At 39.2% G+C, this 26,531-nt stretch overlaps 1 protein-coding gene across 3 annotated transcripts; it reads right to left on the reverse strand.

The window, feature by feature from the left end:
* Nucleotides 1-2,111: 2,111 nt before the first annotated feature.
* Nucleotides 2,112-26,434, reverse strand: ALG1 (ALG1 chitobiosyldiphosphodolichol beta-mannosyltransferase). Of its 3 annotated transcripts, none has more exons than XM_077827754.1 (13): nucleotides 26,081-26,434; nucleotides 25,101-25,178; nucleotides 24,418-24,521; nucleotides 22,817-22,965; nucleotides 21,291-21,380; nucleotides 15,633-15,743; nucleotides 10,405-10,526; nucleotides 9,545-9,583; nucleotides 7,822-7,881; nucleotides 6,933-7,043; nucleotides 4,998-5,112; nucleotides 2,840-2,915; nucleotides 2,112-2,349 (listed from the first exon to the last, which is right to left on the reverse strand). In XM_077827754.1, the coding sequence occupies exons 1-13, from the start codon at nucleotides 26,301-26,303 to the stop codon at nucleotides 2,218-2,220; spliced, it is 1,410 nt and encodes a 469-aa protein (XP_077683880.1). In that variant the 5' UTR covers nucleotides 26,304-26,434; the 3' UTR covers nucleotides 2,112-2,217. The 3 variants fall into 3 exon arrangements, with proteins under 3 accessions (XP_077683880.1, XP_077683881.1, XP_077683882.1); XM_077827755.1 differs by lacking the exon at nucleotides 26,081-26,434 and adding an exon at nucleotides 25,333-25,919; XM_077827756.1 differs by lacking the exons at nucleotides 22,817-22,965; nucleotides 25,101-25,178; nucleotides 26,081-26,434 and having other exon boundaries at nucleotides 24,418-24,516.
* Nucleotides 26,435-26,531: the final 97 nt, after the last annotated feature.

A 26,531-nucleotide genomic window follows, 5' to 3' on the forward strand; every position in this document is an offset into this window, starting at 1 on the left:
AATTGCCGGGATCACCTCTGGAGCCCTTTTTAAAAATTGGCGTCACATTAGCTATCCTCCAGTCATTTGGTACAGAAGCTGATTTAAATGATAGGTTACAGACTACAGTTAAAAGAAAAGGAGTACTTGTGGCACCTTAGAGACTAACAAATTTATCTGAGCATAAGCTTTCGTGAGCTACAGCTCACTTCATCGGATGCATTTTGCATCCGATGAAGTGAGCTGTAGCTCACAAAAGCTTATGCTCAGATAAATTTGTTAGTCTCTAAGGTGCCACAAGTACTCCTTTTCTTTTTGCGGATACAGACTAACACGGCTGCTACTCTGAAGACTACAGTTAATAGTTCTGCAATTTCACATTTGAATTCCTTCAGAACTCCTGGGTGAATACCACCTGGTCCTGGAGACTTATTACTGTTTAGTTTATCAATTTGTTTCAAAACCTCCTCTAATGACACCTCAATCTGGGACAGTTCCTCAGATATGTCACCTAAAAACAATGGCTCAGGTTTGGGAATCTCCCTCACATCCTCAGCTGTGAAGACTGATGCAAAGAATTCATTTAGTTTCTCCTCAGTGGCCTTACTGTCCTTGAGTGCGCCTTTAGCATCTCAATTGTCCAGTGGCCCCACTGGTTGTTTAGCAGGCTTCCTGCTTCTGATGTACTTAAAAAAAAATTTGCTATTACTTTTTGAGTCTTTGGCTAGCTGTTCCTCAAATTCTTTTTTGACCTTCCTAATTATACTTTTACATTTAATTTGCCAGAGTTATTTCTGTTTTTCTCATTAAAATTTAAATTCCACTTTTTCAAGGATGCCTTTTTGCCTTTCACTGCTTCTTTTACTTTGTTGTTTAGCCACGGTGGCACTTTTTTTTGTTCTCTTACTATGTTTTTTAATTTGGGGTATACATTCAAGTTGATGTTTTTAAAAAGTTTCCATGCATCTTGCAGGGATTTCACTTTTGGCACTGTGCCTTTTAATTTGTTTAACTAACTTCATTTTTGTGTAGATCTTTCTGAAATTAAATGCTACAGTGCTGGGCTGCTGTGGTGTTTTCCCTGCCACACGGATGTTAAATTTTATTGTATCATGGTCACTATTACCAAGCGGTCCAGCTATATTCACCAGCTCTTGTCTCTACTTAGGACTAAATCAAGAATTCCCTCTCCTCTTGTGGGTTCTAGGACTAGCTGCTCCAAGAAGCAGTAATTTAAGGTGTCAAGAAACTTTATCTCTGCATCCTGTCCTGAGATGACATGTACCCAGTCAATATGGGGATAGCTGAAATCCCCCATTATTATTATTACTGAGTTTTTTATTTTAATGGTTTCTCTAATCTCCCTGAGCATTTCACAGTCATTATCACTATCCTGGTCAGGTGGTTGCTAATATATCCCTACTGTTATATTCTTATTATTAGAGCATGGAATTACTATCCATAGTACCAAAGAATTTCTATTTGGTTCATTTAAGATTTTTACTTCATTTGATTCTACGCTCTCTTTCACAAATAGTGCCACTCCCCAACCAGCATGACCTGTTCTGTCCTTCTGATATATTTTGTACTGTGGTATTACTGTGTCCCATTGACTATCCTCATTCCACCATGTTTCTGTGATGCCTATTATATCAATATCCTCATTTAAAAGGAGGCACTCTAGTTCACCCATCTTATTATTTAGACTTCTAGCATTTGTGTATAAGCACTTTAAAAACTTGTCATTTTTTAGCTGTCTGCTATTATATGATGTAATTGAATGAGAATTTTTCTCATCAGATTCTACCTGTAATTTATCATTTTCCATCCTCTCCTCCTTACTAGGACATAGAGAATCTCCATTAACAGAGCCTCCCCTAAGGGATGTCACTATCCAAACCATTCATTCCAAACGCTAGAGGTAGATTAATGGTCTGAAGAGATTGTGAAATTTAAGTTCCTTCATGCAGGGACCATGTCCTTCCTCTATCTTTACATAATGCAAAGTATAAGTTCAGCTGCCAACAAATCTCAAACCATACCAAATTATTCATCCAACTGGTTCAAATCACAGATCAAAGTGTGTGTTGCAAAGGTTATTTCAGGATGGAGAGATTTAAAAAACACCTGTCTAAGACCAAATATAAAGGTTTTATTCACCATTTCCATCATGTATAACCAAACTTGGGAATGTGAAAATCGTAAATGCAAATTCTTTTGTCCATTTTTTGAAAACCATTAATTGTTCCTAAACACAGGAAGCACAGTCTGTTCCCAGCTCTCATCCCAACGCAGCTGCTTGGATGCCCGAAGATTTCTTCTGAACATATAAAGTTTACTTTCAGCTGTAGGAAATTCTAATAAGAGCATCTGCAAGATTAAAGAAATAACAAAGAAGTAGTTAAATATCACACTCCAAGCTTCTCCTGCCCCTCCCAACTTTAATTTGATTATTAAAAGAGAAGCAGTAAAGTGGACTCTTCCCTCTAGAGCTCTAAGTATTGCAAGATAATAAAATATTTAAAATGTGCTTTCTTGCTTTAAATTCATACACAAACAGATGTGGCCAATAAAATCCATAACTATAGGCGGGAATTTAGTCTTACAATGTATATTTTAAAGTTAAATCCACAAAGTACAATTATTAATACTCAATACTATTCAATGTTGACTAACAATATATAAAAATAAGTAAATAAACAAAAAGCATCACTGCCCAAAAGTAAACAATGAGAGAAGACAGAGGGAGAAAAACATGACAACCGGATCTATAATCTACTAACTCCAAATGTGCAAAAACAGTACCTTTCCATTAACCATAAAGAAAAAGGAAACAAAAAGGACTTGAGCCTCTCTTTACCTTCAGCTGTTCTGCAAGTTCATTCGAGTCCCTAAATATCAAGCCGTTTTCATCATGTTTCACAAGTTCATGTAAACTGTGAACAAAACCAGTGAAGAAAATGTAAGAACAACATAAAAGGCTTCTCCACTTAAATACCTGCAGAGATTGTTTATGTACTGTAGCCCTATCAAATACTCTAGGGACAGTCTCTCCAGAGGTTCCAGCTTTCTCCTAATTGGTCTCCCTCTATTCAACTCAAATCAGCCCAGTCCATCAACTTAACCTAAAATGAGTCAACCAGCCCTTAAACTCCAGGGCTTGCAGTCTTCTCTTGTCAGTTTCTTAGAGGCAGCATGGCATGGGGCTGTTGCAGCTCCACTATCTCAGGCCTTTCTGCCTCCCTATCTCTCTGTTCTCCTTCCATTATAGCTGGGCTTGTTTTCCTTATTGGTCTCAGCTGCGGGTACATGCCCCTATGAAGGTGGTTCTGGCAGCTGTGCTGGGGTGTGGTCAGTCTGGTTGCCTGTGAGCAGGGAAGACTCTCCTCTCTCTTCTACCTATGCTCAATATGGGGTTTGTAAGCCCTACTACAAGCCCCACATTGTTAAGATCCTGGATCTCTTAACATAAATTCCATTCCTTGCATTGGGGTACAAGCTGCAAATGATTGAAACAAATTAGTCCTCCTTCCTAGGCATAAGCCTGTCCAGAACTGCTGCTATACAAACTGTACTGAGAAATTCCTCTTAGGAAGGAATAAAAAGGGTACAGTGGCAACATGTTATTTCGTTTGCCGGCACAGAATAATGTAGAAGTTTGTGCAGCATGCTTTGTTAGCCTGTTGTAACTGAAGCCATTCATTTCCATAATGACGTGTCTTCAGTACTCTATTGTACGTAACCCTTCTGAAACACAGGTCTTTCACAGTCATGGAGTCTAAATGAATCCAAGGGAAGCTAAGACAGAAATAATATACATCTTCTTTCATCCCCTTCACATATAAGAGGTTCAATTATACTTTCTGAGTCTCCCTTACATTGCACTGGACACACACATTTACCAACATGTAGCTTACATACTACAGTGTAATTTACAGTAAGGGTAGTTTACTTTAATTTGCATCCTCTATTAGCTGATTTACATTCTAACCCCTCTGTTCCATCCCTATAGCATACAAATTACACCATCTTGGACTTCTTTAGACTAAGTCAGTCAAATTTGCAGGTGATATGTAAAACTGTGTAAAATTACACATTGAAACTTGATACCTGGATGAGAGTCTAAGTTATACATTACACACCGAGATGGTTGGAAAAATGGATGTTACAGCAGATTTGATTCTCCTCTGAATTGGCCCAGGAAGCAGGATAGATTAAATAGCAGCAGTCTGTAACATAGTGCAGCAATTTTCTTCAACTTTTTTGTTTTGTTTTGTTTTTTTGTTTGTTTTTTGTTTTGTTTTGTTTTTTAAGTGGAACTCTAAAATTTGAAATGTGCATTTTTCACCTGAAGATACCATGATCATACTGAAAGCTAGTGTATTTTACAGGCTTATTAAAAGATCACAGACAAAAAGAAAAGAGTCTTCATTATATATTACAGTCATGAACAAAGCTATCACACAGTATTCTATGCTGCTGTCACCACCAACGCTATAGCACAAGACAAAGTATCTTTACATTACGAAAGTCATATTTCTCCCAAAGGATTACAAGTACTTTATAAACTGTAGATACAGTAACCACTTCATCCATCACTAAGGTTTAGACAATCCCAAAGTGCAATGAAGCATCTCTCAAACAGTATATAGAAACAAATCCCGTAGTTTAGAACAGGATATGAAGAAGAGTATAATTTCCAATTGGGATCACAGGTGGTTGTTTTTAAAGCAATCTGGCTAGGACACTGCAGTTAATGCCCTAACTTTTGCATGCGTGTGCACACACACACAAAAGCAGCGTTAATTTTTAAATGACCTCTAGAAGTCATAAATTAGTTTTCATAATTTTATTTACCTTTAGCAAATTAAAGCAAACATATTACTGTGTTGTAACTAGGAATCAATTCAATATCAGCAGAAATTGTTATCATATGATTTTGTAGCAAACTACATATTTGTTTTAAAAAAAATCTATTTGAGTTATTTTAAGCTATGTCAAAGTAAGCAAGCTCTTACCACTGGAAATGTACTGCACATACAGGTAAACAACAGCCAAACATATCCACCACCTTCATAGGCAGATCTAAGCCACTAGATGATTTGTGGAGGCAGACACCCAAATCTGCTGAGCCTACAAATTATAAAAGAAACAAAACTGACTTTTTAAAAAGTATATTTTGAAAGTGATTAACTCTAAAGATTATTTTCGAAACACATAATTTTGTAAACATTAACAATTTTTGATGTAACTTGATGTCTTTGGTGCCATTAAAACAAAGCTACTTGGAACATGATTTAGGTCAGAATTTAGGAACTCAGTGAGTAAAAGCCACATAATTTTTTATTTTTCAGAGCAGCTGAGATTTAGAAACATAAGTAACTGATATTAAAATAAGGGAAGAAGAGAAATTAAAAAACTAACAGACATTATACACATAATCTACCCCCATCTATTTGAAATTGTAAATAATTAAATCAATCCTGCCACAATGCAGGGGACAGGCTAGATGACCCACTAAAGAACTCTTCCAATCCAAATGCCTTTACAATACATGGATAATTTACAGAATCCAAGTTTACAGATATGAATACTCATTCCTTAGAAACCACCACAGATATACAAGCCAAATAAACTGACAGTGAGGGGTTGAAATTAGGCAGAACTTGTATTTTACCAGTATTTTATCCATACATAGCTTTTATTGAGCTTCATTTATCTAAAATGCTAAGGGAGTATGAACATTCTATTTCCTAATCTCCTCAGCTACCTTCAACAGCTCAGCTAGAAACTCTCCAATGTTATTTACTGAACAGAATTTGAGAATACATTGAATAGAGACAACCCACTATGTTTTAGCCTACCTAGAAGAATAGAAGGCGGCAAACAGAGGCTTTTTAAATACAGATATATTGGCAAACCTTCAAGATGGAATTCTACACCTAATTACCAGAATAGGAGGGGAAACTGTGCAGTTTCAAAAATTAAACAATTTCTCAGGCATAACAAAAGGCACAAGCTACAGTTATATACTTTGTTCTTAACAAGCAATTTAATTTTACTGTGGTATTCATATATCTAGCGCCCAAAATCAGGGTTGGCCATTTCCCGGGAAAAACTAGTTTAGGACAGGGCACTGGTAAATACCAACGTAAACCAAGTTTAAACGGTGAAAGCGGGACGAATAATTGCATCAGGATCCAGCAAGTTCAGCAAATACAGAATGAATCTTTTCAAACTTTGGATACATCCATTCAAAGCCGAGGAATAGGCTTGGCCTACCCACTACATCGAAGTTGGTCTTCAGCTACAGGATGTTGCATGGCCAAGTGGACCTGGACCGTTGGTCTGCAACACTGCATGCTTCTGACTGCTTAATGCTTTAAGTCTACAAGTCTGCATTGTTGTTTTCATATAATCAAATGTTTTCAACTTTTGTTTATATAATATTGAAAACTGAAATGAGTCATAACATGTATAACTTCCTTCAGAAAATATCAAACCAAAATGTAGACATGCCGATGTTCAGTACTGTATTATTACATATATTAATATTATGCCCATTTCAGTTTTACTTTGTATTTGTACAACCCTACATTAATCTACAAATCTACTGCTTTACATAACCACAATTGGAATATGTAACTAAAAATAAGTATAAAGTGGCATCATTAACTAAACAGTTTTAAACACAGACATAGGTTACCCAAATTGCTTAATGCAGGTTCCCATCTTTCTTGAAATCATTTCAATATAAAATGCCTTAAACTGGGACTAACTCGTTTTTCCTGAGGCGCTAAAAACCATGATTTTACCTGGTAAAAACCATCTCTGATAAATACCACACCATCCCTACCCAAAATCATCAATAGCTATCCATAGCCTTTGCTTAAGCCTCACACATTGTTCTTGAGTCTTTAAAGCTTTTTCAGCAACTGTAATCCATTATTTACCAAGTAGAACAGGGTAATCCTCAGCTTCTAGCCACGGTGTACAGATCTGGATGTGTTTAAAGTGCATTTTGTCTATCAGGCTATTGTAGTGCTTTTTTAGAGGCCCTTTACCTTTTAAAAGGAAAACAAACAAACAATATATATTAGTGTTTTTGCTGTGAGCACCCAAAGTGGGTTTTTTTCTGTACATTAAAGTGTAGGGATATAGAGCAAACCTCATTTGTCTTCCTAGATTGTAAAGTATTAGAAGAAGGGGGTGCATCATTCATCAGTGTTCATATAGGGCCTAGCATGGTGATAGTGAATCCGACTGGGTCTTCTGAGGGCAACCATGAGATAAAATGCTATATCGTTGATACACCATTATCAGATGCAAATCAACTGAGAGATGACACCCTCCAGCAGCACAGTGCCCTTTTATCATCATGCTAAGTTATTAGTTTAGTACAAGGAGGAAAGAATACCATTTGTTGAACCATCTATACCATTTTGCAAAAACCTCAAATTCAACGGTTGGTCTCCTTCCCAAGTACTAGCCAAATTCCTCCCTACTTAGCAATAGGCTAAATACCATTTAAACCACATTTTAAGTTGTTTTACCAGCATTTCTTCACTATTCAAATTCTGAAAATACATCCAAAGGAATTACAGAGTACAATAAAATGGCTAGATTCGTATACTGTGGTGTATATTTTATTTTAAAATGCCTAACATGCCACCATTGGTTTGCTTTTTCTCCAACCACTGATCTGGTAAATTAGTGCCAAACAAATATTTTTTGAAAGACACACAAAAATCAATGTAAGAGTCAATATAATGGGATGATAAAAATTAATCCTCCAACATCAGCACCGAAAGGGAACAGAAAATTACCATGTAAAAGTGGTACCTGTTATCACACATACTAAAGAAGGAAGCTTGATTCCATCACTGACATACTCTTCATAATCTGCAGAACAGATAAAGTTATTTTGTGTATATCTAGATACACACACCCCCATTTAAGAATAATTTTGATGTACAAATGAGAACTCTATTTCAAGTAAATAGTTAAAAAAAACACTTCAGGCAAACTAGCAAATGTGGAAATTCACATTGGGAACCTTGATCCTAATTTGGGCCTCTTGTAACAGCCATAATGCAAAGTAATAATTCTTCACAAGGAATCACCTAGCCCTCTCTGAAACATGCCTGATACTTAAAGGAAACTGTCTGGAAGGTGTAGGTGTTTGCCACCCACAACACTGCTGAGCCAAATTCTGCTCTTCCCCCCCACCCCATACAGATAATCCCACTGATTTCAAAGAAGGAACAAGACTTTTCATTTTACAAAAATAATTTAAAACTGATTTAAGAGATTTTTTTTAAATATATATGTTAACATATTTCCTTTTTTATACTATACAAATAAATTATATGGACATCATGCTTTTAAATGTACAGTTCATAAAATCTGCAGAAACCCAACATTACTCTGTGACCACTACGAGCTGTTTCTTGTTGTTAGGTTCAAGAACACAGACACAGATTACCCAAATTGCTTAATGCAGGTTCCCATCTTTCTTGAAATCATTTCAATAGGTATTTGAAAGTGTGTGTGTGCACGCACGCACGCACATGTTGTATAACAGGGTGGTTTGCCTCATGGGCTGGAGACCTTGGATCTAAGCCAACACTGATTACAGGGTGAGCCCCACCTGAGCCAAAGTTCCCCCAAATCAATGGCTCATCAGGCTGATGTGGTTAAGGTATGTCAGTTTCACAGCCAAGGGTACACAAGGGAGTGATATGTCCAACCGCCTTTGACAGCCCTAACCTGGTGGAACAGGTACCCATTTTGCATCTGGGTGAACAAGAGATGGCCTTTCAGTGGGAGATCAAGTGCAATTTGAACCCATAAACTTGAACTTCAGATCTTTAGTCAAGCAACTTAACCACTCACCCACTGAATCTTACATCAGGTAGTTCCCAATAAAGGACAGCAGTGGCTGCACTGAAGGGGAGGTACTCAGGGAGAACAGAGACTGCTAGGATTGGGCAGACTCCAGCAGAGTCCTGGGATTTGGGACTAAGACTCCAGCCAGAAAGGGTTAGGAATAGCCTGCTAAGGCAGGAGAGACCCTGGGCAAGCTAGGGAAAGGGCACAAAAGCTCTCCCGGCAAGGAGACCTGGGAGTAGAAAGGAAACATTTGGTTAGGGGACTTCGATTTGGGACTTTGAATGATTTTCTATGAATAAACCCAGACCTGTCTGTGTAAGGAACCTGAGAGAGAAATTATTCACAAGGCATTGCAAAGGCACCCCTGGCCACAAGAGGGAGCTCAGTAAGCGGCCACACCACATGATGAGTACAAAGTAAAGCTGTAACCCACTTTATCAAGTGGTTAGAAATTTATTTCCTCGTGACAAAGGTTTTAATTGTATCATGCATGTCACTATGATCTTAAGCTTTTTTTCACTCCCACACTGAGAAACTACTCTGGTCCTTAAACGCATTTGAATTTTCATTTGCACATGAAGGCACTGTTCTTTGAAGAAGCTCTTAGAGATTGTTGAGAATACATCCATAAGACGACTCTTTAAAAAGCCAAAGAAAACTCCTTGATACTTACCTTCTAAAGCTTTTAAAAGAATAGAAAAATCTTCATCCTCTGAAAAAGAAAGGTTTATTAGTGACACTCGTAGCATTTTTAGCTGTAATGCCTTATTCTTTTGAAAAGATAGTAATCATGACTTTCCTCATCTTCACTGAAGTGACTAAATATACAATGTGCTTTTACCATGATAGGTACTATAAATGTAATACTACTAAACAAAAGCCTATAACTCTCATATTATTCCTACTTGCTGCGTTTAATGGAAACTTTTCCAACAATTACACAAATACTAAAGCCAATCAGCATCTCAGAAGCATGACGTTTCACTGTCAATTTTATTAGACATTATTGCCAATTAATTTTATTTCAGGAAGATGCACACTTCCATTCTCAATTACAATACAGCAGATTTTGTTCCAGCTTTAGACTTTTTCACAAACAAAATAATTATCTTAGTGCATAAATATATGTAATAAATGTACCAGGAAATGAAAGACAAAACATTGTAACTTATTAGAACCATTCTAGAGCACCATGCAAGCATATTAAATGTACTTCTAATGTTAGACGAGGGTAGGACTTGTTTCTCTAATCATTCATGGAGCTCATTTACCTTATAACTCCATAATTAAACTAAAAATTTCAACGGATTAGGGTCCTCATATGTAGACACAGATAGTCCATACAGCTGTTCTGCAAATTCTTCCTGTTAATCAAAGAAATGTATACAACTTTGTTTTTGCTGGCTGTAATGTCCTGTATCAGATCAAAGTTTATGTGTGGGGGAGGGAGGTACAGCTCTAATTTTTATCAACTGTTTAATGTAAAGATATTATAAAAGAATATGAACAATAAACACCAATTTGATTCAAGACCTGTCCAGCTGGTGCTGCTGATGAGAAGAGCTGGTCTTTCTTTGACTTGTGTCACATTTCCATTTCTGATGTCTAGTTCTGTAAATGCAGACTTCTCAACAACTGGACGTATGGAGTCTGTTCTGTGTAAACAGGATTTAAAGAATGTAATTATTAATTCCAAGATATACTATGTAAGGATGTGCCTGGATATAATCAAACACTGTACCAAATGGTATGAATTTCACAACATTCTGGTTCCAAATTTGTCATTCAGCACCTCTGGGGGCTCATTCATTTTGCTGGTGAGCATCCAGGTATCATGATCATGCGACTCAAATGATTCTTTTCCTAGCTATCACGAATATCCTAACAATACAACTTCCGAGGGTGTTCCCTTGGCAATCTGTGGAGAGTGTTTAGCATGCCTTCCAATTCTCCAGCCTGTACTTGTTTTACCTTGAAGATGATGGCCTATCGTGCATGGAGTCAATTCATTCTGCACTAAGGATTTTAACAAAGAAGCTGGACTGTCCTGAGGATTTTTTAAGCCATTTCTCATGGTGCAGTCGTCATCTGCCATGATATTTATTATATGCAGTGTAGCTGTAGCCATGTCAGTCCCTGGATATTGGAGAGACAAGGTGGTGAGGTAATCTTTTATTGGACCAAATTCTGTAGGTGAGAGAGACAAGCTTTCGAGCCAAACAGAGCTCTTCTTCAGGAGTATCTTTATGGCTGAAAAGCTTCCCTCTCTCACCTGCATAAAATAAGAATGGCCAAACTGGGTTAGACCAAAGGTCCATTTAGCCCATTATCCTGTCTTCCAACAGTGGCCAATGCCAGGTGCCCCAGAGGGAATAAACAGAACAAGTAATCATTAAGTGATCAAACCCGTCGCCCATTCCCACCTTCTGGCAAACAGAGGCTTGTGACACCATCCCTGTCCATCTTGGCTAATAGCCATTGATGGACCTATCCTCTATGAACTTATCTAGTTCTTTTTTGAACTCTGTAATAGTCTTGGCCTTCACAACATCCTCTGGCGAGGAGTTCCACAGGTCGACTGTGTGTTGTGTGAAAAAATACTTCCTTTTGTTTGTTTTAAACCTGCTGCCTATTAATTTCATTGGGTGACCCCTAGTTCTTGTGTTATGAGGAGGAGTAAATAAACATTTCCTTATTTACTTTTTCCACACCAATCATGATTTTATAGATCTCTATCATATGCCCTCTTAGTTGTCTCTTTTACAGGCTGAAAAGTCACAGTCTTATTAACCACTGCTCATACAGAAGCCGTTCCATACCCTTAATCATTTTTGTCGCCCTTTTCTGAACCTTTTCCAATTCCAATATATCTTTTTTGAGATGGGGCAACCACATCTGCACGCAGTATTCAAGATGTGGGCACATCATGGATTTATATAGAGGCAATATAATATTTTCTGTCTTATTATCTGTCCCTTTCTTAATGATTCCCAACATTCTGTTCGTTTTGACTGCCGCTGCACACTGAGTGGATGTTTTCAGAGAACTATCCACAATGACTCCAAGGTCTCTTTCTTGAGTGGTAACAGCTAATTTAGACCTCATCATTTTGTATGTATGGTTGGGATTATGTTTTCCAATGTGCATTACTTTGCATTTATCAACACTGAATTTCATCTGCCATTTTGTTGCCCAGTTACCCAGTTTTGACAGATCCTTTTGTAGCTCTTCGCAGTCTGCCTGGGACTTAACTATCTTGAGCAATTTTATATCATCTACAAATTTTGACACCTCACTGTTTACCCCTTTTTCCACATCATTTATGAATATATTGAAAAGGACTGGGCCCAGTACAGACCCCTGGGGGACACCACTATTTACCTCTCTCCATTCTGAAAACTGACCATTTAATTCCTACCCTTTGTTTCTTACCTTTTAACCAGTTACAGAAGTTGGTCCAATAAAAGATTATCTCATACATCTTACCTCTATGATATTTACTATGGCAGACGTTCCACAAACTGTTGAAGAAATCTTTTTAATATTAGTTCAGGATTTTGAAAAATCTGAGATTTATATGAATGAGGTCCCTCTTTATGAGGCACATGATATTTAGCTCACTGGGAATTTGACAATTGCCAAATTTCTTTCTTTTGATTTTCTAGTAAGGGATGCTTCAGCAGCTATGTCTGTGAGCTTTTTACACCAAGACTCACATTAGCCTCAGTCTACCTTCCCCATATCTATTTAGGGGCCCTATATCAAAGTTCATACTTCAAGCCACAGAGGCTCGTGTATTCACCAGATGAGTGAAACCTAAGTAAGCGAACAGATCTCGCTCCCTGAAAGCAACTATGAAACAGAAGAGACATTTTTGCCCACAGATGGACAAATACAGAAGATCAGGTGTTCCTGAATCTTCATACCATCTCCAAGAAAGACGGTATTGTTACAAGGATTAGTACTGCATGTGAGGGATAAACCTCCAAATTGATGCAAAATAATTTTATTATAATAAGTTATACGTTTATTTAATGTTACTATAAACCTGCCTTTGCTGAATTTTGCGAGATATTTCCAACTATTTTTGTACACATGGTGCTTGGAGAATAATAGCTCATATGCTTATGGTTTTGGTTGCATATTTTAGTAAATGAAATATTCAGGCTAATTAAAGAAATTCCTGGGAACTTCTTGCTTTCTTACAATAATGGACAGATACAAAAAGCTTCAAGGAGAATACTGCTTCTGTGTGCTTATCACCTCCAGGTGCAATTTCAGATCCTTGAAAATTGCATGACAATTTTTATTATGCTTTAATACTTTATATAATTTTTATTGTGTGTGATGCTAGAAAGATTGAGTATTTGTTGTGATTTTTGTCTTGCATAGTATGTTTGGTAGGAGTTTTCAATTGCAACTTATGGGTGAATCTACTGTAGACTGCAATCTTGGGAACCACTTGGTTAAAAAGACAAACTTCCAAAAGGAGTGTCTTCTCAAGGAGCAGAACACCCACCCTCTCCTCTTACCGCCTATGAAGATATTCTTTGTCTACGATTTCACGGAGACATGTAGCACCTGCTTTATCCAGGCCACAAAAGCTAAGCCAAGAGCCTCTCTAACTCTTACTTCTCCTTCTTCCTTCTGAGGAAAAACCGCAGTTTTAAACCCACTCTAAGGATTCCAGAAATATTCCTATTGAAAATTTCTTCTTCTATAAGCACTCTAGAGCTTCATTCATTTAACACTAAAGAAAACGTGTATAGTTCAGAAATGTTTTAATTACTTCTAACCTGGTGTTTCCACTAAAGGTGAAGACCTTTGTTTGTTAGATACCTTAAGTTCCTTTTGCGGTGTTTATTCACTAATATTTTGTACCTAGATGCATCTAATGTACTAGCTTTCTGATGCCATTGTTATGTGAATAGTGATGTTTTATGTACCAACATGGAATCAAATGACATTGCTCTAACTGGTTACTAATGTAACATACAAGAAGCCACTTGAATATAAGGTATCTATACTAATTGGGAAATTAGTTAACTTACTTAACAAATCAAAGACAAGAAACACATCTCCAAGGATTCTTAAGAAGAAACAATGTTTTGAGAACTATTTGAGTCTAAATACTCAAAAAATCACTTAAGTTTAAGACGACTATTTTAAAGGTAAAAGGCTTATGTAGAAAGGAGGAGTGTTTAGACTCATCTGAAATAGAAATTCATCTCCTATTAAACCCTGATAGAATTACAGAGATCTCAGAAGATTAACTAAAAAGAAAGAATTAAGACTCCACCTTTAGAGACACCCTGAAAATTCCCCACCACAAACACAAAACAATAGGATCACAAAGTTGAAGATTTACAATGCTGTTGCATATGTATTAGCAGACTGCATATTCAGGAGCTGAAGATGTTACCAATGTCATCCCATGAAGGTGCTGAGCCAATGAAAGTGTGATAACAGCTAATATTTGGATCCTGCCACTCCCCTGAAAGAGGTGTATCTTCTACCTTCAGTGGGACTATGGAAGGACAAGAGTATACATCTTTCTGAACTGAGATACCAATTTGGCACATTCATCTCAGTCTGTTTAAGCAGCAAATAGCAGCAATAAGGAAAAGAAGCCATAATGCAACATCAAGAAGTAACCTTGCAGTCTAGCATTGTTTCTGCAACATGATGACATCACCAAGACTTCAGCATCACTGGTGAGATAATGTTTGCAAAAGCACTGCCGAAGGATTAGATTTAAATTTTTCTTATATTATTTCCATGTGCTATTATAATTTAAGGTATTAACACTAGATTGTTCAGATGGTATATTCCTGGAGAGGAGACATCGGATAACCTTGACAAAGAAAGAAATAGTGGGATTTATTTTGAAATTCAGATTCCTAATATTCATTAGTTTGCCTATCTTAAGACCAGTCCTTGCAGTGAGTTGATGGGTTTATACAAACACTGCCTTCTCATTTGAGAAAATACTGAATAGCTTCTTTACATAAATGAGTTAATTATTTTCTTCCTTTTCATAGGACTCAGTTACGATCATTTACCTCTGCCCATTTATAAACTGTTTAGGTTATCCATAATAAACCAAACAGGATTCATCAACCCTTAAATGAAATTCCTTTGCCAATCTATAAATTGTTTTAGTTACCAATGTACACTAAGACAGGACTACTGATTTTGGAAAACAATACACTTCGGTCTCAAATTATGTAGAGAAGAGTGCCCCCAACAGGTAGGACTAATCCTCCAGAGTATAATCTCTGATGAAAGCTCTCCACAGAGAGATGTACAGAAGACACACTGACTGAAGTAACCATTATTTACTGCTTGCTTGCGTTTTGTTTTCCTTTTTCTTCTAATATTCAAAACTAAATTGCGAGTATCTTGCTTGTTTTTAATTGTGGTGTGCTCTAAGGCATGCTAAGAATCTCATGTGACTAAAATAGTAGGGGATCACATCTCTGGATTTGCATTAAGAAAAACAATTATTTAGATTTGGCCTATCAGTTTTTGTTTCTCTGGACTATAGATGTTTAGTAACTTTGGGGATAAAATGATTTGGTATTTGACACCTTAAAAAACACCCCATTTCCACTCCACATGCATTTGGGAATCACATGAGCTGCAGTCAGTTAACAGAGAAGAGGAGTCACAAGCAAGAAGTATATACTCAGTTTCTAAACTAAGTGTGCTGGCCTTAGTTCGGTTAATAAAGACTAACTGCATCTGTTACTTATACATACCCTCTTTTAAATGGAGCACAGTCTTTGGCAAGTTTCATAAACAATTTATGCTGGAGTTCTAATGGTGTTTCCTTAAAAAAAGCAGCTGGCTTGTCATAGAGGGTTATTGCTCTGTAGTGAAACAAATTCATTAGTCAAATAAAAAAATATATAAAAGGCAATTAAAAGCATCAATAAACCAAAATAATTAATGATCTGATTCTGAAAACTCTCTATATTTTAAAAGGTTTTTTGGCATAGAAGAGCTATAATGTTGGACACTTCTGCCACCCTAAGGATGTACAAGAGAGCACAACAGTGCCCCAAAGCTGTAAACAGTTAAGCAGCTCCATAGTCTTGACTTCAATCTGACCACTCATCACATGCATAAAGTTAAATACATGCCCGTATCTGCAGGATTGGGGCCTTGCTCTATCAAGAAGGAAAAAGATCTATTCAATGTTTTAATGCTTTTCAATGCGTACTTTTTTTAAAAGTCCCATTTAACTCTTGGGGGCATTCTGTGCCAAAAAATTCAAAATTCTGCACCAAAAAATTCAAAATTCTGAATATTTTATTTGTCAAAATAATGCAATATAGTCACACCAGTTTCAATTGTTTTGGTAATTTATTTAAACTACAACACAGAAAAAAGTCACAATAACTATTCAGCATTTCCTAAACACATGAAATTTAAGTTACAAATACTTGGTAACTAATACCCTGCATGCCAGTTATAATCCTGGATTTTCATTTAAATTACCATATATACTCGATCATAAGCCGGTTCGTTTATAAGCCGACCCCCCCAAGATGGATACGTAAAAATGGAAAATGTTTATGACCCATTCATAAGCCGACCCTATAATTCAGGGGTCAGCAAACTGGCTCCCGGGCCATCGGGATAAGCTGCTGGTGGGCCGAGATGGTTTGTTTACCTCGAGCGTGCATAGGCACGGAGGTAAACCTAAGTAAACAAAGTGTCCTGGCGCGCCAGCTGCTTCCCCTGATGGGCCAGGACAGCAACTGGTGGGGAAATTTTTTGCGGGGGAGAAGCTGGGGGTCAGGGGAGCAACCCCTGTGACCACCCCCTACACGCTCCCCATCCCATCCCTTCCCACCTTATCTGGGGAGGGCCAGGGGAGGATGTCTCTGGCCCAGCCGGAGCTGCTCCAGCAGGCTGGGTAGCACGGCCGCAGCCTGCTCTGGCAAGCCAGACGGGGCAGCACGGCAACAGCATGCTGCAGCGGGCCGGGCAGCGCGGCCACAGCCTGCTCTGGTGGGCAGGGCCGAGCGGCAGAGCTGCAGCTGCTTTGGAGGCTGGGGAGAGAGCAGCGAAACCAGAAACAGAGAAACTCTTCCCTTCTGGCTCTGCTGCCTGTGCTGCCTCTCCTTGTTCCCTCTGTTGGGGGGAGGAGCTGTGTCCCACCTCTCCCTCTCTATGCCTGCTCATAAGCCGACCCCCTTTTCTGCTGCTTTCCTTTTTTAATAAAAAAAAATTTGGCTTATGAACGAGTATATACAGTACATTACAGAACACCAAACAGCAAAAAAAAATAAAAAAATAAAAAAGTAGAATATCATTTTAAATTGCTCAGACTTCCACTCATGAAAGTCAGACAGTTTTGACTGTATTTTCCACTGCATGCATCCGATGAAGTGAACTGTAGCTCACGAAAGCTTATGCTCAAATCAATTTGTTAGTCTCTAAGGTGCCACAAGAACTCCTTTTCTTTTTGCAGATACAGACTAACACGGCCGCTACTCTGAAACCTGTCACAGTTTTGCTAATCATTGTCCTGCACCTGGCTGGATACTTTGGGAAGTGCTTAGTTCTGATTCTCCTGACATTTTATTGACTGCTTGGTAAATGTTTTTATTTGCCCTCAAAAGCTTTTTTTAATGGGTAAGTAAAATAAATCCTGAGCTGTAATCTAAACCCATTGTGCCACTTTGGCACAGGAAAAAAGTGAGAAAGCACACAGACCTTCCTAGCTGAGGATTCCCTTCCTGTCATTTAATAATTTTATTAAGATGATGTTGAAGTAAAAAGAAAACGGTACAGAGTTTAAGCATAGAAGTTTCTGGTTATCAGGGAATAAGGTACAGATTATCAAGAGGTGCGAAATTTGGTTTAGGAACGGGTGGCGTAAGGAATACATAATCTGCAATCTCCACGACTGGCATAAAACTTTAACGGGTCAAAGTACAGACATTGAGATATGGCGGTATGTTGTTCATGGCTATGTTCAGGTGTGGAATATACTGAGTGGATACGATGATGAAGATGGATTTACCCTCATTTGGTGGGATTTAATGTTCCATGAGTTTATGGTTCCAGTTCATACGCTAAGACTTCTTTACATCACTCTGGCAATGTAGGGGCCTTAAAACTTTCACAGGTTTTAATGCTCCTGGGAGAATGGACTGAGAATGGGAACAGTTAACGAACAATAAGCACTGTGCTACATTTCTGCCTCAGAGAAGGAGATCAATTAACCATCAACAGCAACTTTAACAACTTTTACTACACAGTCAGGGTGCTACATTTGTACGCAGAGAATGAGATAAATTAACTCAGGCAGGCTACTTCATTTGTGCCTCTAGCCCAGGGATTCTCACAACATAATTTTGGTAGCCTCAGAGTGCAGCCACCAACTTTTGCTGGTGGCCACTCTGAGGAGTTTTCCTAAAATACTTAATTAACTTTAGGAAAAACAAATAAATATGCACACATATACATGTCCATAACATTTTAATTTTTTTATGTAGGGTTTTTTTTGCGGACTCAATAACAATAATGTACAGTTGTCTCTATTCTTTACTGGACCTAAACAGAACAGAAACAAAAATAAGCTGCTTTGCATGCCCAGCCCCCCTCCCAGCCTCTGAGGCTGCTCCAGGCACGCTAGAACAGACCTGCTGCCTGGGCTTCCGAGGAAGAGCCACGTGTCCCCCAGCAGATTTTTTTTTTTACTTTTTTCTGCACGGGGAGCACAGAAAAATGCAGGCCATATGAATTCTGTGCCCCCGCATGGGCACAGAATCCCCCCAGGAGTACTATGTGCTTATCCAGGGAGCTCTCACACATGCTGTAGCAGAGACAAACCTTAGCTTCTTCATCATACAAAAACAATTTCTAAGCAGGAAGTACAGTATATCATTTAAGAAATCTCAGGGAGTGTTACATTCCAAAAGTATTTATAGCAGGGGGATGCTCTGTATTTTGTCACATCAAGGGCTGCTCTGACAAGTGACCGGGAGATGGAAGATCAATCCTAGTTTGCACAGAACAGATTGAGCCTCCCTCATTTTGGGTAGGGTGTGACCATCGTGAGGCCTCAGTAAGCCAACTTAGCTCTTGATTCAGATGCAAAGGCACTCCTCAGGACAGAATGTCCAAGTGCTGAAACCTCCCCAGGCTGCCCTCCTCTGCATTAAAAATATGAGCTGCTTTTGTGCAAAGCCATAAGGCTGCATTTGCCCTTCTGGCTCGTGCCCTCTCAAGATCTAGAAGACTGAACTACACCAATTAAAAATATTACAAATTTGGCAAGACTCCTGCTTATTCACATGGCATAAGGTAGAGCTAGGCTTGGCATAGTGGAGTGAATCCTACAAATAGGGACTCATCCATAATGCATACATGACACACATAATACAGCCATATAAACTGCAGTATAATTGTCTTCATTTTTTAACTTGCCTCATAACTGTGACCAAGAATCTAAGCTTTAATTTTGAAAAATTCCCCAGCCCTTATGATCACAAAAGAAAAACTTTCAAAATGTGAAATAATGGTAAATTAATGCAGTAATGTCTCCCTGGGCCGCAGTCTAAAACAATGACGCCACAATGTACTGATATTAAGGCTTACTGAAGTTGGGAATTCCAATTTCCTCCAATGCTCAAATTTCAATACAAGATTCGTTCTTCACTACCTCCATTGCCAAAACACTCAAGCACCTCATGCTCACTTCCGTACCTATGTGCGTGCCAAAAGCCCCAGCTATCCCCTCTCTAACTGTCACTAACATTTAATTCAAATGGCCTCTCAGACTTTCTTTGAGGGGGAATTATAGAGGAGGGATAAATATTCACTTTTATTTAAGTTTTGTGGAACTACTGAGAGGTTTTACAAAGTAAACAACAAAAGGTAAGAAATGTTTGGGGACATGTACGTCTACCAACCCTGTATTTCTTGGCCTCCTAGTACCAGAAGCACTGGGGTGGACCAGTAACAATACTTTCATGAAAAGAAAAGGAGTACTTGTGGCACCTTAGAGACTAACCAATTTATTTTAGCATGAGCTTTCGTGAGCTCATGCTAAAATAAATTGGTTAGTCTCTAAGGTGCCACAAGTACTCCTTTTCTTTTTGCGAATACAGACTAACACGGCTGTTACTCTGAAACCTGTCAATACTTTCATGATAAATATGCTTTTCCAAGTATTAGTTCTGAGTCAGAAAGAAGCTTCTTGGATACCTGATGTCATGTTATTGACTTGAACTGGGACCATATGGAACATGGTTGCAACCAAGGTCCTGTAGTGGTACCAAATCTTATATAAAGGGGGTAAAATAAGGTGTCTCAGACAAGGTTATGGTTTGCTGGTTATGTGTGTATCATTTTTGTAGTTAAAGTTATGAATATTGGCTCTTATATGTTCTGTATTTCAAACTTATGCTATGCTTCTGGGTGACACCCCAGACAAGTTGGTGTCAGCTCTGCCCAGCCTGCCTGATGGCCCATTAAGGACCATCAGCTATACAACTGACCCACTGAGAGAAGGCAGACATGCCTTGCGACTCAGCAAGGTATGCAGGGACATGCCTAAGGGACAGAACTCTGAGGTTTTTCCATGCCATGTAATGGACAGCTTGTCTTTGAAACAAAAAAAGAAAGACCACATGGCAAGAGAATATAAAAAGCTGCTGCAGCTCCTCCATCTTGTCTTCAATCCTGCTTTATATCTCTGGAGGAACTTTGCTACACTGAAGCTTTGAACCAAGGATTGAAAGACCCATCCCAGCTGTGGATGTCCTCCAGAGACTTGATTTGAACCTTGAGTTTATTCTATCACTGCTGCAAGCCTGAACCAAGAACTTTGCCATTACTGTATGTAATTGATTCCATTTAACCAATTCTAGCTCTCATCTATATCTTTTCCTTTTATGAATAAACCTTTAGACTTTAGATTCTAAAGGATTGTAAACAGCGTGATTTGTGGGTAAGATCTGATTTGTATATTGACCTGGGTCTGCGGCTGTGTCCTTTGGGATCGAGAGAACCTTTTTTCTTTTACTGGGGTATTGGTTTTCATCACCATTTGTCCCCATTACAAGTGGCACTGGTGGGGATACTGGGAAACTGGGGTGTCTAAGGGAATTGTTTGTGTGACTTGTGGTTAGCCAGTGGGGTAAGTCTTCTCTGTTTGGCTGGTTTGGTTTGCCTTGGTGTGCACAGAAACCCCAGCCTTGGGCTGTAACTGCCCTGCTTTAAGCAATTTGTCCTGAATTGGCACTCTCAGTTGGGTCCCGCCAGAACCAGCATCGTTACACCTGATTATACAGTAAGACTTCTATGAATCCAAAATCATTAGGGCTAACTAGCTAGCTATATATCCTCATCTAAGTGAAAATCTGTATACAATCGTTTGTGTAAGGCTTTTGACTTACTTGATGTTACAATTCATCTGTAGATCTTCTTTCATTGCATTAGTCACACAAAAGTTGTAGTCAGATAGACGTCCAAAAAGCTTTTCATACCTGACAGAAATTAAACTTCAGTTATAAACCAAACACCATTCCCAACTAATGAGATTGTAACACTGAATACCAGTTTCTCTAGTCTTTATAGAGATTCTCTAATACCAATGTCTAATCTTTGGAATGAACATTAACATGATTAAACAATTTTGCCTAAAATTATCAGGAGCTGTATCTCACAGAATTCATTTCTCACTTGCCTCTTAACAGGTAAATTATGTCTTTGTTGATATTGCTCCATTAAAGAGCCCTGTATATAGAGCCAACATTCAAGATACAGTAGAGTACATGCTGTCCCCTTTGAGGCCCAGGGAAACCAAAGGCCTGAACTAAATTCAACAAAAGAGACCTACTATCATAACCTTGAAAGATGAGTTACTGTGCAAATCAGCAATACAGAACAAGCAAATCAGAAAGCAATTATAATATAAAGTGTTTAACATAACCTAGTCAAAACAAACAAGGCAAGAAGCAGAATATATTCAAATTTGAAGATATGTAACATATAAGGAATTAATACAGCCATATACACCATCATATTATGACTCCAACCCATCTAAAGAGACCCAGATTACTATTGACTTTATGTGCAACTCATGCATCTCAGAAGCATGACTGCAGCTCAGAGTCAGTGGATGACACTCAGGTTCAGAAATAATTAGGCCTCTTAAGGCTTGTCTACACTTAAAATGCTACAGCAGCACAGTGCACTGAAGTAGTGCTTCAGTGCAGATACTATCTATGCTGATAAGAAGGATTCTCCCATCGGCTAGGTAATCCACCTCCCAGAGAGGTGATAGCTCGACAAACAGAAGAATTCTTCCATCAACCTAGTGCTGTCTACACAGGCACATAGGTCAGCTTATCCACACCACTCAGGGGCATGGATTTTTCACACCCGAGACTGACAGTTAAATCAACCTAATTTTCTAGTATACACCAGGCCTAAGTCACCAGGCTTTTTACAGTTCTGCGTGTACACTTCACATACAAACACTGGTATATGTGTGTACACACACAATATTTAGCTGTTACTGGAGGACATTCCTCAAAAAGGTATAATCATTTTAACCTTTTGTGAAAATTCCTATAGGATGCAAAAGGAATAACAGGAATAGGAATGGCTCTAAAATTTAACAGAGAACAATATCGTTTTCTATAGCTTTCTGGAACCATTTTACAGAATGGTATAACAAGGATAGAATTTTCTATTAGGTTGGGTAGCAAGGTCCAAAAACCCACAGAAAAGGCATTTCCTATTTAATTCTATAGGACACCTCCAAAAGTAAAGTACGTCAATTTTGAACCTAAAAATAAAGTGCCTCTTTAAGGAAACATCTCTTTGTCAATGGTCTCCTAACCACTGCCTTCCACCTTTTTGCATGCAGTAAACACTATACAATTTGTAAGAGGAAAATAAAGACTTCTATACAAACCACTCTGCAATTTGTACTATAGGGTGACCTTTTCCATGGATCAGACTCATTATACTATAACCATAGTTGTGCCAATCAATGATCAGTTTGCTTCTTCGTACAAGGCAAACCATCCAGGTAACAGCTATACTAGGCAGGCCTGGAGGATTCTGTTTAACAAATAAAACAAACAAAAATAGCACCCGATTATGACCAAACAACAAACTGCTTATTAGCTGCCAGAAAAGGAAAGGATTGGACTGACACCGGTTTAAACAATCTCTAGATCTCCGGCTCAAATACGGCCCCTGAGTTACAACTTTTGGTCACAGGAATCAGGCAACTACTCAGTAATATATGTAAAAAGAGGTTTCAGAGTAACAGCCGTGTTAGTCTGTATTCGCAAAAAGAAAAGGAGTACTTGTGGCACCTTAGAGACTAACAAATTTATTTGACCATGAGCTTTCGTGAGCTACAGCTCGCTTCATCAGATGCATCCGATGAAGTGAGCTATAGCTCACGAAAGCTCATGGTCAAATAAATTGGTTAGTCTCTAAGGTGCCACAAGTACTCCTTTTCTTTTTATGTAAAAAGAGTAGGTTAATCTCAGTCCCTCGTGGTCCTATATCTAATAACAACTATCACCAAAACTAGCTCTAAATGTCAGCAGAGACACCCAGAATCATTGTTATGGAAACAGAGCTACTTTCTCACTCCTAGATATGGTACCTCCAAGTGAAGTTCGAGGCACATTGTTGGGGGAAGAGGAGCACTGTGAAGTTCATACTGCTGTTCACTCATGTCATATTTGTTCTGTGGATAAAAGCTTTCACCCCTCCATGCTCTCAATTTGGCATCTGCAGCCAACACTAATTCCACTTAGAAAACTGATTTCAAAAGGACTATTCACATGAGTAAAGTATTTATCTAAATGTTTGCAGGACTGAGGCCTTAACTATTAATGAGAGTTAAAATTCATTTACTTTAAATATGTGTAAGTAAATATTTGACTGGAATAACTCAACATTTGTAGGTTTCAGAATAGCAGCCGTGTTAGACTGTATTCGCAAAAAGAAAAGGAGTACTTGTGGCAACTTAGAGACTAACCAATTTATTTGAGCATAAGCTTTTGTGAGCTACAGCTCACTTCATCGGATTAATCAAAGAAGTATGAATTGTTATTTTTACAAGAGAACACAGAATTTGCAATTTACACTGGTAGACAAATTGTGGTGTTGTTCTGATTAGATTATTTAACAGGTAATTTTGAACTCTGTATTTGACTGCTTAAGTCACAATCTGTGCTGTGTGCATTAGAATGGATTTCAAATTCTACCCTCAAGTATGCAATTGAAATTTGCTTTTTGTAGAGACTCAAGCATCTGTGCTAAATTCAGTTCGCTAGTGTTTGTGCCAATAAAGTCTGAATGCTCAAAAATTAATGGAAAAAGTGAACACAAAGGTTGCAAATACATGAAACAAAATACACATTTGCACAAATTTGTTTCGACTATTCCTTCCGCACTAGTAGTTTTATCAGTCACTATGTTTTCTGATGTTGCTGGGAAAATGTACTGCAGTGTGATACAATAAACACGTAGCTATATATCTTACATATATACCTGAAGAAGAATATAAGATGGCCGATCTATCTTCAGCATTGTATAGAACAGTTGTATTGCCTGTGCAATAACTTTTGTAATATACTGGAAAATCTTAGGACCAACTGTAAAATGACAGAAATCTTTGTCAAAATTTCACATAGCACACCCTAAATATGAAATTCATTTAGAATTTTTTTTTTTAAGTGATGGCATCCTTTAAAAATTAACACATTACTTCATGGTCTTTGTTTTAGAAAAAAGATAAATTCATAGTGCATGTAAGTAGATATACGCAGCATAAACATGTAATTCCAACCACTTGCTCAGAAGCAGGCCAATTTACGTTAAAGGCATTGCCCAAGTTTTCATGCGAGTGCTCATATTGTTAAACACGATGAAAGTGTATATAGCTTCCATGTAGGATAAACTAATATGCTAATTTTGAGCCAGGTTCAGAACTCTGGTACAAAGAGTGCTAACAGTTTTTTTTTTTTTTTTTTTAAAGAACTCTTGTATGAAAGTGCAAATTTTCCCTCCCTCTTTAAAAGCAGCAATGATACCCACTATACTCTGGAAGCTAAACTCAGACCCTAAGAATTGGTTTTCACTGAACAATAATGATAAATATCTTCAGAACAGAAATAGAATTTGAAATATTGATAACGTGTACAACTAAAAATCATCTAACTCATGGGACTTACCTTGCAATACTTTAAGTTCTGAAATAGATACAATGTGTATCTTTTCATTGCACAAAATATCACTATGTGGCTTTGTGCCTGGAAGAAAAAGAAACTGTTCTACAACCAGATGTTTATTGAACACACATACAAGAGTGTTACTATAACAAAGCATATTATTAAACTTGTAAAGCAAGGGCAAATTTAGAAAAAACTCCATTTTAATATGAAACACATCCCTACAATTACTGACCCAGTTCAAAGTAGAGAACATCTAGAATACTGAGATGAGCATACACAGCAGGCGGTACTTTGATCCGAGTGAAGGAACCAGCGATCAGCTCTCATACTGGGATCAATAATCACCCCGCCAAGGGAACACTTGGATCACAGGGACGCAGCACGCTGAGAGGTGTCAGTGTGAGCATCTGAAAAGTGCTTACGTTTGTAATATAAGGCTGGCCACTGCCACTCTGGTAGGCTGCCCCCAGGTTGGGGCAGGGGCATGAATCTTAGTATGGAACAAGGCTAATCGGGGACAGGTGGCTGCTGTTCAGTGGCTTGATATTAAACATGTGGGCATCTACACTGGTCCCCACTGGACCCAGCTTAGAGGTGGGCTCCAAACCCCTGGGCATGGGTCAATGTGGCTCCTGGGACTGAAGGTGAGCCTGGGTGTTTCACTGAGGAAACCCAGAAGAATGACACCATAGCCATGCCTGGGGCGAGTGGCGGGACCAGAAGAGGTGCGCGGGGGGAGTGGATCAGGTCTCACACTGTGATGAGCCCCCACAGGGTGACCCCATACCTGAGTAGGGGGGACAAGCTGGGGCTGGCGGGGAGCTGGGCCGGGGCGGTCTCACTCACTGAGGAAGCCCAGCAGGGTGACGCCGGGGACAGGAGAGGACCTGGTCCGAAGGGGGCGGGGAGGCAGGACCAGACCGGTACAGAAAGCCCAGCAGGGTGACCCAGGGCAGCTGGGCCGGAGCGGTCTCACTCACTGAGGAAGCCCAGCAGGGTGACGCCGTGTCCGCGCCGGGCGAGGGCCAGCGCGTGGTACTGCATGCGAGGGCTGCGGCCCAGGTCGCCCAGCACCGCCACGCACACCCGCCCTCGGGCCCCCTCGGGCCCGCCCGGCCGCCTCCGCAACCACAGCAGCGCCGCGCACAGCGCCAGCCCCGCCACCGCAAGCAGCAGCAGCAGGAGCATCGCGGGGGCCGCCATGTTGTGACGCTGACGTGGTGGGGCGGGAGGGGAGGCGGCACGGAGAGGAAGGGCCGCTCAGCGCGCGCAGAAAACTTAGAGCGTATTCCCAAGGGCCGCCATCTTGGCGTCAGAGCGAGGCTGCCTGCTCGGGCCAGGCCCGGAGCCCAGGGGGCGGGGACGCCAGGGGGAGGCGGGGCCGCCCGTAGCGCACGCAGCCGGGCACGAAGCGGGAGGAGCGAGTCGCTC

The sequence above is a fragment of the Eretmochelys imbricata genome, chromosome 10 (assembly GCF_965152235.1).
Source record: "Eretmochelys imbricata isolate rEreImb1 chromosome 10, rEreImb1.hap1, whole genome shotgun sequence".
In the NCBI taxonomy this organism is placed as follows: domain Eukaryota; kingdom Metazoa; phylum Chordata; order Testudines; family Cheloniidae; genus Eretmochelys; species Eretmochelys imbricata.

Coding starts and splice junctions, on each gene's coding strand:
- ALG1 (XM_077827754.1), bottom strand. CDS start 26,303: ATGGCGGCCCCCGCGATGCTCCTGCTGCTGCTGCTTGCGGTGGCGGGG. Junction 22,966..24,417: donor CATCTTATATTCTTCTTCAG/GTATATATGTAA, acceptor TTTGTTAAACAG/AATCCTCCAGGCCTGCCTAG. Junction 15,744..21,290: donor CAGATGAATTGTAACATCAA/GTAAGTCAAAAG, acceptor GTTTCACTACAG/AGCAATAACCCTCTATGACA.